This window comes from Mobula hypostoma, chromosome 19 (genome assembly GCF_963921235.1).
Source record: "Mobula hypostoma chromosome 19, sMobHyp1.1, whole genome shotgun sequence".
NCBI classification, from domain to species: Eukaryota; Metazoa; Chordata; class Chondrichthyes; order Myliobatiformes; family Myliobatidae; genus Mobula; species Mobula hypostoma.
The window spans coordinates 21833139-21848722 of NC_086115.1; the positions used below are offsets into that span (position 1 = coordinate 21833139).

General features: G+C 40.6%; 1 protein-coding gene across 2 annotated transcripts in view; it reads left to right on the top strand.

Annotated features, from left to right (window-relative positions):
- The window catches only part of herc4 (HECT and RLD domain containing E3 ubiquitin protein ligase 4), a 118459-nt gene that overhangs the window by 65385 nt on the left and 37490 nt on the right, over positions 1-15584 (top strand). For both annotated transcript variants that reach the window (XM_063071529.1, XM_063071530.1), the window contains exons 13-16: positions 10022-10211; positions 13154-13326; positions 13464-13583; positions 14846-14944. In XM_063071529.1, the coding sequence (XP_062927599.1) occupies positions 10022-10211; positions 13154-13326; positions 13464-13583; positions 14846-14944 (582 nt within the window). The remainder of the gene's footprint in view (positions 1-10021; positions 10212-13153; positions 13327-13463; positions 13584-14845; positions 14945-15584) is intronic.

A 15584-nucleotide genomic window follows, 5' to 3' on the forward strand; every position in this document is an offset into this window, starting at 1 on the left:
GCAATTTCCAATGGAGTGGCAATGGTTCCAGTCTACTCAAGAAAGACTCAGAAACAGATGTGGTAGCTATAGAACTGCTTAGTCAGTAAAAACAAATTAGCCATCTGAATCCTGTCAAAGTGAATGAACTTACTTGGAGATCTTTGGCATTTGGAGTCCACCAAAGTCCTTCAGTTTCCTATGTATTTTACACAGATCTCTGGATTTGGAGCCTGTGCCAGATTAGACTAGACCTTGTTCATTTCAATGGAGTGGAATACCCCTGAGCAAGATGGAAGGTTTCAGGTACTTCTTGATAAGTACACAGAAACTCTTAAGCCTCTTGACAATGTTGACAGCCTAACATTCAATCAACTACCATAGTAATTTTTGGTTAGGATTTATAAAGTCATTAGAGGATATAGCAGTGATACAGGCCCTTTGGCCCAATGAATCTATGCTGACCATAGTGTCCATGCAGCTAGTCTCAGTTTATTGTGTTTGCCCCATATCCCTTGAGAAACCCGTCTATGTACCTAATTAAGTGCTTCTTAAATATTATTGTACCTGCCTCAACCACCTCCTCTGGCAGCATGTTCCATATACTCACCATTCTTTGTAGAAAAAACTACCCCTCAGGTTCTTTTTAAATCTTTCCCACTCACTCTAAACCTTGTTTTTGAATAGGGAAAAGACTTGCTATCCACCTCATCTACGCCTCCTATTATTCTAAAGACTTCCATAAGGTCATCCCTCATCCTCTTGTGTTCCAAGGAATAAAGAATTAGCCTAGCCAACCCTTCCCTGTAACTCAGGCCCTCTTGTCCTAGTAACATTGTTGTAAGTCTTCTGTGCACTCTCCATTTTAACCTCATCTTTTCTATTACAGGGTGATCAAAACTATATAGTACTCCAAGTGTGGCCTCACTAAAAGCTTACTCAACTGCAACATAATGTTCCAACTCCTATACTCATTACCCTGACCAATGAAGGCCAACATGCTTAATACCTTTCTCACCATCCTGTCTACCTATGACACTGCTTGTACTCACAAGTCCCTGACCCATTTCATTCTCCGTCCTATAATTCATAGTGTAAGTCTTATGCCGGGTTGACTTTCCATAATGCATCATTTTGCACTTGCCTGTATTAAAATCGATTTACCGCTCCACGGCCCACTTCCTATAGATTCTCTTATAATCTATAATAACTTTACTGTCAACTAGACATCCAAATATTGTCATTTGCAACGTGCTGATCAATCTTAATGTACTTGCGTCCAAGTTATTTATATACTTATGCTTTATACTTTATTGTCACCAAACAACTGATACTAGAACATACAATCATCATCGCAATATTTGATTCTGCGCTTCCCGCTCCCTGGATTACAAATGGATAGTAAATATTAAAAATTTAAATTATAAATCATAAATAGAAAATATAAAAATGGAAAGTAAGGTAGTGCAAAAAAACCGAGATGCAGGTCCGGATATTTGGAGGGTACGGCCCAGATCCGGGTCAGGATCCGTTCAGACTGAATAACAAGGATTTCAACACTGACCCTCTCAGAACACCACTAGTCATTAGCGTGCATTCCAAGAAACAACCTTCAACCCCTACCCTCTGCAATTTACCTCCTGAGCCAATTTTTATTTTGCCTAAGATGCTATCTCTGTATTCCGTGGACCTAACCTTCCAAGCCAAGATACCATGTGGAACCTTGTTGAAGGCCTTACTAAAGTCCAAATGGACACATTCACTGCCTTACCTTCATCTACGCTTTTGGCTACCTCTTCAAAATATTCCAAAATAAACACAACTTCCCACATACAGTCTCCTAATAAGACTCTTATCTATCCAGCTGCTGGTAGATTCTGTCCCTCAGAATGCCTTCCAGTAACTTTTCCATTATTGATGACAGGTTGCCAGACTTGTACTTCCTTGGTTTCTACCTGCTACGGTTCTCAAATGTAAATAACAATGTCCATTTTCCAGTTTTCAGAAATTTCACCAGTGGCTAATGATGTAGTGAATATCTATGCAAGAGCCTTTGCAATTTCCTCTCTAGCCTCCCACAAAGTCTAAGCATGCACTTAGTCAGACCCTGGGATTTATCTACATTATGTTCTCACTGTAAGGTGGTACATACCTCTTCGATGGTGATACGAATATCCTCCAAAACATCTCCATTTCTTTATCTTATCTCTTGAGCAACCATTATTTTCTCCTCCATTAACAGCTAAGAGAAATAGTCATTTAAGATCCCACCCATAGCATGCAGTGTATCTTCAAGACATAGATGGTTCTGCTGCTCTCTGAAGTGTCTACTCTCCCCTAGCCAATCTTTTACGCTTAATATAAACTACAAAACTTCTTGGGATTGCCCTTAACCTTATCTGCCATATCTGTCTCATACCCTCACTTTGCCCTCTTGATTTTCCTCTTCAGAGTAATCCGATGCCCCACAAGGCTGTGTACTCAGCCCCCTGCCGTACTCACTGTACACCCATGATTGTGTAGCTAAGTTTCCATTGAACTCAATATATAAGTTTTGCTGATGAGACCACAATTGTAGGCTGTATCTCAGGTAATGATGGATTTGAGTATAGAGAGGAAATTAAGAACCTGGTGGCATGGTGCAAAGACAATAACTTATCCCTCAACGTCAGCAAGACGAAGGAATTGGTTGTTGACTTCGGAAGAAGTAGCGGACCACACGACCCTATTTACATTGGTGGTGCACAAGTGGAACAGGTCAAGAGCTTTAAGTTCCTCGCGGTCAATATCACAAATGACCTGACAGAGTCCACTGCCAAGAAGGCCCACCAGTGCCTTTACATCCTGAGAAAGCTAAAGAAATTTGCCCTGTCCCCTAAAACCCTCACTAGTTTTTATAGATGCACCATAGAAAGCATTCTTCTAGGGTGCATCACAACCTGGTATTGAAGTTGTCCTGTCCAAGACCGAAAGAAGCTGCAGAAAATCGGGAACACGGCACAGCACATCACACAAACCAATCTTCCGTCCTGGGACTCACTTTACACCGCACGCTGTCGGAGCAGTGCTGCCAGGATAACCAAGGACATGACCCACCCAGCCAACACACTTTTTGTCCCTCTTCCCTCCGGGAGAAGGCTCAGGAGCTTGAAAACTTGTACAACAAGATTTGGGAACAGCTACAGATCTGCTGAACGGATCCTGACCCGGATCTGAGCCATATCCTCCAAGTATCCGGACCTGCCTCTCGGTTTTTTTGCACAAACCTTACTTTCCCTTTTCTATTTTCTATTTATGATTTATAATATAAATTTTTAATATTTACTATTGCTTTGTATTCCAGGGAGCATGAAGCACAGAATCAAATATTGCTGTGATGATTTATGCTGTAGTATCAATTGTTTGGCGACAATAAAGTAAAGTAAATCTTATAGATATCTAGGGATTTACTTGTCCCCCACCTCCTAAACCCAATATATTCTCCCTTGCTTTCCTTGACCAGAGCCTCAATGTTTCTCATCAGCCAAGTATCGCTAAACTTTGCAGACTTGCCCTTCAACCTAGTGGGAACATGCTGCTCCTAGAGTTTTGATATCACACTCTTAAAAGCCTCTCACTTGCCATTTGTTGCCTTATTTTCAAACAGGCTCACCCAATTGACCTCTGCTAGGTACTGCCCAATTTGCCGATAATTAGCCCTACTCTAATTTAAGCCCCAACCTGTGGACCTCTCCTATCCTTTTCTATCACTATGGTCACTAATGAACTAATAGTTATTAGAGCCGAAGTGCTCCCTGTCTGCCACTTCAGTTACTTGCCCTGCCTCATTTCCTAAGGGGAGCTCCAGTATTGAAACCACCTGAGTAAGTATTATTAACTAAGAAACTTTACCGGATATATTTCACAAATTCCACCCTGTCTAGTCCCTTAACACTGAGTGGCCCAGTTAATACTGGAGATATTAAAATCTCCTATTAATACAACTTTGTTATTCTTGGAACTTTAAGCAACTTCTCTATGCATCTGCTTCTCAAGTGCCCATTAACTAGTAGGTGTGGGGGTGGTGGTTTAATACAGACCAACTAGTGTAACCCTCCCCTTTCTGTTTCTAAGCTCTACCCATATCGCCCCACTGCATGATACTTGTAAAAATCTAAGTACTGCTGTTATAGAACTTAGGACAGTACATCACAGAAGCAGAGCCTTTGGACCACAAAGTAAGCTAATAATTCCTGTCTGTACAATGTTCATATCCTTCCATTTTCCTCACATTCATATGCATACCTAAACATATCTTAAAAAATCTCTAATGTAGAACATACTGTATGTACTCGCTTATCAAAAAGACTACATCCCTCTTCTGCTTACCTGTATGTCTGTCACACCTGTAACATCTGTCTTCTGGAATATTGAACTGCCAATCCTGCACTTCTCTCAGCCGGTGGTCAGAGCCAATCCATGTTCTGAATTTGCCTGCCTACCTATAAACCTTGAACATTGAAATAACTGTAGTTTAACCGAGATTTCCTTTCCCTACCTTTTCTGTGGCCCTGGATACCCTAATTTCTACTCATGCTCTCACTGGCTACTGCTTTATCCTATGATGTGCTCTTGCTCATGGTCCCATCCTCCTGCCAATCTAAACCCTCCCATGCAGCATTATCAATTTTCCATAAGGATATTGGACCCTCTCTGATTCAAGTGCAGCCTGTTCCTCTTGTACAGAAGAGATCCCAGTAGTCCAGGAACTTGAATTTCTGCCCACCGCACCATTTCCTCAGCTGCACATTCACCTGGCCTATCCTGTTTCTGACCTCACTAGCCCGTGACATCAGGAGGCATTTGGAGATCACTACCCTAAAAGTCTTATTCTTACCTAATTCCCTATAACTCATTCTGCAGGTTCTACCCTTGTCATCTGTACAAATATGTACAATGACCTCTCAAGAATTTTCTGTAGCTGTTCAGAGATGTCCTTGACCCTGGAACTGGGGAGGCAACACATAGAACATAGAATAGTACAGCACAGTACAGGCCCTTCGGCCCACAATGTTGTGCTGACCTTTAAACCCTGCCTCCCATATAATCCCCCACCTTAAATTCCTCCATGTACCTGTCTAGTAGTCTCTTAAATTTCTCTAGTGTATCTGCCTCCACCACTGACTCAGGCAGTGCATTCCACGCACCGACCACTCTGAGTTTAAAAAAAAACCTTCCTCTAAAATCCCCCTTGAACTTTCCACCCCTTATCTTAAAGCCATGATACTGCTAACTGTTCTACAGGCATAAAATCTTCTGCCTGTTTCTCATACTATCACTTGTTTCCTGTCTGATTATACTGTTTCTTTTTGAGCCTCAAAGCCCATTGCTTTGCCCTGGAGAAGATAAAAAGTATCTGAGGGGGGTATATCTGTTATCAAGGGTAATGGCCACAGGAGCACTCTGCAGGAACTGTTAACTTCCTTCTGGTGGTCACCCATCTATTTGGCCACTCAGTAAAAGTCTAATCTGATAATTTTAAATTTTGTATTTGTATATTCTGAATAGCTAATATGATAAATTTCTTTGCGCTAGTCAAGGAACCATTTAAACACTAGGGTGACAGGTAAAATTTAGCTCTTTCCTGAAGAAAATTGAAACCTTTTAATTGTTCCTTCTCCCAGGGCATTGTTACCTAGTCTAATTGCATAAGTGTAAAAGTTGAGGGGCACAGATAGTAGACAGCCACCACTTTTTTCCCCAGGGTTGCAATAGGGAATATGAGGGGACATGCTTTTAAGGTCATTGGGAGATGTCAGTGTAGGAGCAATCTAAAAGGCCACACAGAGTTGGTGTTTGAAGTAATAGTTGATTTACTAAAAACCAGGAAACGAAAGCTGTTGTACCTGAGCATGAATTTGGTACAGCCTTTTCATTCTCAGTTGACAAAATTGCTAGTTAAATTATATTTTGATAATAGAATAATGGGTACAAAAAGACTTGGGTAACAGATTGGGTCCTGATTTTAAAAATGATAATTATTATGACTTACAACAATGAACACACACAGTATTATATAATTAGTGAAATTCCTGAAAACTGATGTTGCTGCTGCATTCCTTTTCTCACTTTCCTAGGCTTAGCAGAATACACGTTCCAATTTACTAGTTATTAGTCTTCTCAATTCTTTCCCCTACAACATAGAGATAAGTTTATGCACGGAAAGTGGTAAGTGCATGGAATGTGCTGCTGAGAGAGCCAGGTATTTTAGGGACATTTAAAAGACTTGGGTAGACATATGGATAAAAGAAAAATGAAGAGGTATGTGGGTTGGAGGATTAGATTGATCTTGGAGTAGGTTAATGAATTGGCACAACATTGTGGGCTGAAGGGCCTGTATTGTCCTGCATTACAGTATATTATCCCTGTATCTTTGCGTGTGCTTATTGCATAACAGATCTTTTGATATGCACTCGGTGGCTACTTTATTAGGTACAGGTATGCGTCGCATGACGTCAACGATACGTTCTGTGAAATCGGACATTCTGTGATTTGGATGTTGTGCGAACACCATATTATATATTTAGCAAACCTATTTGGAGTACTGTAGTGTACCTGTATTGACTAAATCCATGTCATTAGCAATTTCTCCTTATCCGAGCAGCACTCACTACAAGCTGGAGGAACTCAGCAGGTCAGGCAGCATCGTGGAAATGATCAGTCAACGTTTCGGGCCAGAACCCTTCATCAGAACTGAAGAGGGAAGGGGCAGAGGCTCATCCATGCTGAGCTCATTGACTGCATTGGTGCTGCTTCCTGCACCCATGCTGAGCTTGTCAATTTCATCGACTTTACTTCAAACTTCCACCCAGCCCTCAAATTCACTTGGTCTATCTCGGACACTTCTCTCCCCTTTCTCGATCTCTTGGTCTCCATCTCTGGAGACAGACTGTCCACTGACATCTTCTATAAGCCCACTGACTCTCATAACTATCTCGACTATACCTCTTCCCACCCGGCCACATGCAAAAATACCATTCCCTATTCCCAGTTCCTCCGTCTCCGCCGCATCTGCTCCCAGGATGAGGCTTTCCGTTGCAGGACATCTCAAATGTCCTCTTTCTTTAAGGATCATGGTTTCCCTTCTGCCATCATCAATGATGCCCTCACCCGCATCTCCTCCATTTCCCGCACTGAGGCCCTCAACCTATCCTCCCGCCACCACAACAGGGACAGAGTTCCCCTTGTCCTCACCGACCACCCCACCAGCCTCCGGATCCAGCACATTATCCTCTGCAATTTCCGCCACCTTCAACAGGACCCCACCACTAAGCACACCTTTCCCTCTCTACCTCTTTCCGCTTTCTGCAGGGAGCAGGGATCGTTCCCTCTGCGACTCCCTGGTCCACACGTCCCTCCCCACGGATCTCCCACCCGGCACTTATCCCTGTAAGTGTAAGTGCTACCCCTGTCCTTACATCTCCTCTCTTGCCACCATTCAGGGCCCCAAACAGTCCTTCCAGGTGAGGCAACACTTCACTTGTGAATCTGTTGGGGTCATCTATTGCATCTGGTGCTCCTGGTGCGGCCTCCTCTACATCGGTGAAACCCGACGCAGATTGGGGGACCGCTTCGTTGAGCACCTCCACTTCATCCGCCACAACAGACAGGATCTCCCGGTTGCCACCCACTTCACCTCTGCTTCACGTTCCCATTCGGATATGTCCATACATGGCCTCCTCTACTGCCATGATGAGGCTAAACTCAAGTTGGAGGGGCAACACCTCATATACCGACTGGGTAGTCTACAGCCCCTTAGTATGAACATTGAATTCTCCCAAATTCTGGTAATTCCCTCCCCCTCCTTTCCCCTATCCCAGTTTCACTCTGCCCCCTCCCCCAGCTGCCTTCTACTTCCCTTATGGTTCCACCTCCTTCTACTACCCATTGTGCTTTCCCCTATTCCTTCTTCACCTTTCCTGCCTATCCCCTTCCTGCTTCCCCTCCCCCACCCCTTTATCTTTCCCCTTACTGGTTTTTCACCTGGAACCTACCAGCCTTCTCCTTCCCACCCTCCCCCCACCTACTTTATAGGGCCTCTGCCCCTTCCCTCTTCAGTCCTGATGAAGGGTTCTGACCCGAAGTGTTGACTGATCGTTGCTGCCCGACCTGCTGAGTTCCTCCAGCTTGTAGTGTGATGCTTTGACCCCAGCAGCTGCAGAATATTTTGTGTTTACGATTCTCCATATTCGATATAGATCCCCCTTGCATTTTCGTGAGCCTTGTAGTTTTCAGTGAAGCCGATCCTTTAACAGCTTCGAGAATTTTTTCTTTGTTTTTCAGAATCGTCGTGATTATTGAGTGCGACATGCCTAAATCCCAAGCAATAGCATTCACTGGTTTTCCACCTTCATGTTGTTTAATAACCTTTTCACTTGCAAATCAATACTTTTCCTTTGCCTCTTGCTGCTGCTATCACTAGGAGTGGTTTTGCTGCGTTTGGAAGCCATGATGCACTTTAACATTTTCAAAAGAAAATTAAACAGAGATAACGCCACTACACTCAAGAGACGCGCGATACACCAGATTGGTTATGTCCGCTACGTCAGTTCTCCGATCGGGACTATGGACGTATATGTGATCGGACGTTAAGTGGCGCACACCTGTATATGTGCACATCTCATTAATGCAAATATCTAATTAGCCATTTATGCGTTGAGTTACTGCCACATAAAAGCATGCATGCATGCTGAAGAGGTTCAGTTTTTATTCAGACCAGATTTCAGAATGCAGAAGAAATGTGATCAAAGTGACTTTGACTATGAAGTGATTGTTGATACCAGACAGGGTAGTTTGAGTATCTCAGAAACTGCTGATCTAGGTTTTTCATGCCCAACAGTCTCTAGAGACGACAGAGAATGGTGTGATGAACAAAAAATATCCAGTGAGTGGCAGTTCTGTGGGTGAAGATACCTTGTTAATGAGAGAGCTCAGAGGAGAATGGCCTGACTGACTGGCAACTCAAATAACCACATGCTACAATGGTGGTGTGCAGAAGAGCACCTCTGAACACACATCGGACCTTAAAGTGGGTGGGGTACAGGGGGTACCTAATAAAGTGGTCACTGAGTGTATGCTTCAATAAAATAACATAAAACTCGTGACAAATTTGCTTGTGTATTACTACCTCACATATGTAGTACTTTAAAGATCCGTTGCTGAGAACTAAAATGCTTATGGAGCTGGTGCTAAAAGGGTTTATTATAGCATTGTGTATAGAGAAGTAAGTTATTGAAAATGCTACTGTGCTGGGCACCTGGCACAGACCTCTCCCCCAGTAGATGTTGGACAGGCTTGGGAAATCAAGTGAGTTACAGTACTTGCTGCAGAATTCCTCGCCTCTTACCTGTTCTTACAGCCTCTTTCTGTACATGGTTACTTCATTTTAATTTCTGGTAAATGGCAAACCACCCCAGGATACTGATGGTAATGTTAGAGTTGACTGCTGGAGTTTCTTTTGTTGATTATTTTAATTGCCTGACACTTGTGTGGCAGGAACATTATTTGCTACCTATCAGGCAGGATATTGCCAGGTTTGGTATTGGACTGCTTCATTATCTGAGGATTTATTAATGCTAAACATTATGCAATCTTTAACAAACACCCTTACTTTCCACCATGCAAATAAAGGAAGATCATTGATAGTCGGCATAGGATACTACCCTGAGGAATTCCTGCAGAAATATGCAGACCCAAACTTCACATATGGTTGTAGAATTACTAGAAATTAAGAATTAAATGGAACAAAGAGTGTGGGGAGCTGAGATTATCCTTTTAAAGTATGGGAAATGGCAATTTATCATTATAAGAATTAATGTTCCAATTTGAGTTAAAGCAACAGTCGCCTTAGTCAAAATGGTTTCATACTGACCTTGCAAGGTTTATCCTCATAGATTTATCTGATTTTTGCAAACACTTAACTTCAAAGAAGATTTAATAATAAGACTGTTTCTAAATTAATTTTCTGTTTCCAAGTGTTGATCTATGTGTCTTTTGTCTCTAGATTGCAGCTAGCATGGAGAAAAATTTAATTCCAAATCTTTCCAAATCCCCACCTGATATAGAAGCCTTGAGGATCTACATTACTCTTCCAGAGTGCCCTCCCATGAATGACGCCAACAATTATGTGACATTAGCTATTCCATTCGCAATGGCTATTATAAAATTGGAAAAAATTCCACTGAAAGTGCTTGGTAAATATATTTTATAAAACTATTGGCAATTCAGGGAAATAAATATCTAGACAAGAATTGCCCAGTATTCTGTGTTGAAATGTTTACTTCTGAAGTACAGGAAAATTGTTTCATTGCTAATGGTGCAGAAATTTGACTGTTACTTCTGCTCAGTTTAAGTTTGTGTTAGTATCATTGTATTTGCCATCGTGTTGATATTTTAAATCAAAATATGAAGTAATTAGTTGTGTAAGACCATAAGACATTGGGCCAAATGGCCTAAGTCTGCTCTGCCATTCCATCATGGTTGATTTATTATCCCCTTCTACCCCATTCTCCTGCCTTCTCCCCATAACCTTTGATGTCTGACTAATCAAGAACCTATCACCCTCTGCTTTAAACCCACTTGATGACTTAACCTCCATGGCCATCTGTGACAATGAATTCCACAGATTCACTACTCTATGCCTACCCTCCTCATCTCTGTTCTAAATGGATGTCTCTATATTTTGAGACTATGCCCTCTGGCCCTACACTCACCCACTACAGGAAGCATCCTCTCTGCTCATCTAGGTTTTTCAATATTTGATAGGTTTCAATGAGATTCTCCCCCCCCCCACCACTCTTCTGAACTGCAGCGAGTACTGGCCCAGAAGTCAAACGATCTTCATACATTAACCCTTTCATTTCCAGAACCTCCTCTGTACCCTTTCCAATGTCAGCACACCTTTTCTTACAAAAGGGGCCCAAAGCTACTCACAGTACTCTAGCTGCAATCTGACCAGTGCCCGATAAAGCCTCAGCATCACATTCTAGTCCTCCTGAAATGAATGCTGACATTGCATTTGCCTTCTTTACCACTGACTCAACCTTGAGGGAATAATGCACAAGAACTCAAGTCCACTTGTAACTGATTTTTGAATTTTTCTCCCTGTTGAGAAAATAACCTATGGTTTTATTCCTTTTACCAAGGTCCATGGCCATTCTCTTCCCTACACTATATTGCATCTGCCACTTTGCACATTCTCTCAAACTGTCTTGAGTCTTTGTAGACTCCCTACTTTCTCAACACTAACTGCCCCTTCACCTATCTTCGTATCATTCACAAACTTGGCCACAAACCATCAATTCCCTCATCCAAAACATTAACATATGTAATGTGAAAAGAAGCAGTCTCAACACTGACCCCTCTGGAATATCACTAATTATTGGCACCAAATAGAAAAGACCCCCTTTATTTCCACTCTTCCTCTTGCCAGTCAATCTTATATCCATTCCTGTAATACCATGGCTCTTATCTTGTTAAGCAACCTTGTGCAGCTTCTTGTCAAAAGCCTTCTGAAAATCCAAGTAAACAATATCCACTGAGTTTTTTTGTCTATCCTGCCTATTACTTCCTCAAAGAACACGGGGACTCTGAAGTTAATGTTTTGCGTGTTATTTAACTTATTGTTTGCATGATTTGTTTCTTTTTTTCACACAGTGGATGTTTGTTGGTTGATATGTGGGTTTTTTAATGGCTTCTATTGTGTTTCTTTGTGGCTGCCTGCAAGAAGACGAATCTCAAGGTTGGATACAATATAACAATAATATAATTTGATAATAAATGTACTTTGAATAATTCCAACAGATTTATCAAGCAAGATTTCCCCTTAAGGAAACCATGTTGACTTTGGTCTATTTTATCATGTACTTCCAAGTACCACAAAAACTCATTCTTAATTAGAAGTCAGGCTAACTGGTATATAGTTTCCTTTGTTCGGCCTCTCTCCCTTCTTAAACAGTGGAGTGACATTTGCAATTTTCCACTGTTCCAGAACCATTCTGGAATCTAGTGATTCTTGAAAGATTTTTACTAATGCCTCCATCAACATCATTCAGAACCCTGGGTTATAGTCCATCTGGTCCCAAGTGATTTATCTACCTTCAGACTTTTCTTCCTAAGCATCTTCTCCTTAGTAATAGCAGTAACTCATTTTTCCACCTGACATTCTCAAATTTCAGGCATACTTCTAATGTCTTCCACAGTAGAGACTGATACAAAATACATATTAAGTTCATCTGCCATTTCTTGTTCCCCCAATACTACCCTTCTAGCGTCATTTTCCAGTGGTCTGATACCCACTTTAGCTTCTATTTTACTCTTTATATATCTTTTTTTAAAAAATTAGTATTCTCTTTCATATTATTAGTTAGCTTATCATGATATTTCATCTTTTTTCTCCTTCTGGCTTTTTATTCCTTCTATGCTGTCTGTGACATCTCCTGTCAACCATTATATGGTTGCCTAATCCTCGGTTTAGACTACTTCTCATCTTTGGGATGTATCTATCTTGCACCTTCCTAATTGCCTTCAGAAACTCTAGCCATTGCCATCCTGCCATCATCCCTACTAGTGTATCCTTCCAATCAAAATTGGCCAGATCCTCTCATGCCTCTGTAATTCCCGTTACTCTACAGTAATACTGATACATTTGACTGTATCTTATCCTTCTCAAACTGCAGGGTGAATTTTATCATATGATCACTGTCTCCTAATATTGCTTAATTTTAAGCTCCCTATATATATGAAAACTAATTGAAAATATCCTGATTGACAGTTCAGATTTTAAAAAAATTGAGACATCTAAATCAGGAAGCTGCTATCTTGTATTTTACAACAACAGCTGAGCTTTTGTGTAAATGCAAAACTGGAAACGCACAGCAGGTCAGGCTGTACCTATAGAAAGAGACTCCTTAACTTTTGAACTCTCCCTATCAGAGATTCCCTTTGTTCTACCCATCTTCTCATCTAACTTGATTTTCTTTTTTCCCAGTGTGGCACAGGATTCTGATCCAAAACGTTAACTGTTTCTCTTTCCTGATGATACCTGACTTGCCTGAGGTTTATTATAATACTTGTACATGTGTGTTATGTCTTTTGAAATGCCATTTACCCATTCAAATTCATCCATCCGTCCTAGAAAATTGGTGGGCAGCACTGGAACCTGCTTTCTTTAAGAAGGTTGTGGAACTTTATAAGGATGTTGTAGTATTTCTTCTGAAATTGGCTGAGGTTGGCATGCCTAATTCTGAGCAAATAACATGGAATAATTTTCTAAAAACTTCTCTGGAAGTATTGGCTATTCTTCATAGGGTAAGTTCATGCAAACTGTATTTGCATATACTTGATAACTGATGTTGTATTTGACTTTGTCCTTCAGTTTTACTTTGTTACTTTAAAAACAGTGCTCTCAAAACTTATTTTGGAGTGTTTCAATTCTTTTCATTCAGGTGAATGAGAAAGCTGGGCAGATAATCCAGTATGATAAATTCTATATCCATGAAATACAAGACTTAATAGACATCAGAAATGATTATGTAAATTGGCTTCAACGTCAAGTATATGGAGTAGTAAGTAAAAGATTTTTGTCTATACTTAAAAGTTCTGAATAATGTTTCTATGGACTTCATGTGAAACTAAATGTTAAGATCAATTTAACTGAACCTAATTAACTAATGTCAAGTAAAAGAAAAAGTTGACTAGAAAAAAATTATATGGTATAAGTTCTTCAGCTGCAACTATCCATAATTTCACACCTGAAATACAAGCTGCAATTCTGGATGACAGACCTATGCTGCATTTCAGAAGTGCAGTTTAACAAATATTGCTTGTTGTCTATTGTCAATACACAAGTGTAAAGGAGAATGAAATGATTGTTACTCCGGATCAGATGCAGCATTAAAAAGAAAACACAATAAGCATAAAGAACACAATAGATATAAATACATAAGGTTACCTGTGTACATAGACTAATTGTACGTACATAACGTGACAGGAGTATCCAAGTGCAAAGTGATTCTGACAGGAAATGATAAGCGATAGTGGGTGGTTAGGTTAATAGCTGGAGGTGTTGGTCAGCTTTGTGGCTTGTAGATGGGGTTCAGCCATTTAATATTATCAAACAACCCAAAATAAGTAATCCCTAAGTTTCAAAGGATTGGTTGCACTCTTTTCTTTAGATTTGCCATTCACAAGCCAGTAAATAACAAATCACACACACAAAATGCGTCGACCAGCATTTTGTGTGTGTTGCTTGAATTTCCAACATCTGCAGATTTCCTCGTGTTTGCATTTTTAAAATAACAAATCATTTTACAATGTCTTCTACTGTTACTCTGTACTGAGTAAGTTTAGACAACTTAAGCTGATCTAAAAGCAGATATAGTCATGAAACTTAAAATAACAAATGTACCAATAATAATTGGAACAGAATTGTTTTAGTAAGACCTTGAATAAGGTTTTACAAAAATGTACATTTGTGACATTGATGCTGAGATGCCTATATGGTGTTGCTGTTCCATCTTCATTCATTTGGTGATTTGGTTTATGTTCCATTCCAGAGATTTCCATAGAATATCTAGGCTAACAATCCAGTGCCATACTACAGATGAGGTGCACTGTCAAGTGGGTGTCATGATCTCATGATGCTATTTTGACAGAGAGTAAATGAGACCTCCATTAATTCATTCAATTAATATCGATGGTCAATTTCTAGTTCCTGTTTGCTGCATGCAATTGTTTGTTGTTCAATGATTCATTTCCAGGACCTGATGAAATCTATCTTTTGACTCCAGATTAATGCGTTTAACTTTATTCATTTACATTGTTTTAGTTGCCGGATATGCCGATTACAATCTGTACTTACCCATTTGTATTTGATGCTCAAGCAAAAACCACATTGTTGCAGACCGATGCCATGTTACAAATGCAGGTGAGTATGTTGTCTGTCAATCATTAAAGTCATAACAATAACCTATTATAATGTATTTAAAGTGAAGTTTATGTAAGAGAAAGCATTGCTGCAATATTAGACATGTCTATCAGAGCAAGTGTTGCAAATCAGAATATCCCAAAAAAAATTCAGCAGAGAGCAATAATTTTTAGAGAAACAATGTTTCATATCACTGTCTTTTATGTGTCACAAAAGACTATTTCCAAGTGAATGTTTCACAAAAGCTAGTTTCCAGGTGAAGCAAGTAATTAGGAAAGTTTGAAAACTGTTATCACTTATTGTTGGGAAGGAGGAAATGCAGGAAATTGTGCTCCAATTATTTGGGCATTGATGAAACCGTATTTGGTGTTTAGACCCTCCACAGGAATGCCTAACTTGTGGACAGCCTGTACAAATGAGCATTCAGGATGGATGGGATGCTGCTAGGTGGGAATGGAGCATTTCTGTGTGCCTTCTGCCCCCTCCCCCACCCCCACCACTATGGCTCCAAGCCACAACACTTGGGCTAGATCAAGCCAAGCAGACACAACATGCAGTTCTGATGAAGGTTTTCAACCCAAAACATCAACTGTTTATTCGCCTCCATAGATTCTATTTGACCTACTGCATTCATCCAGCA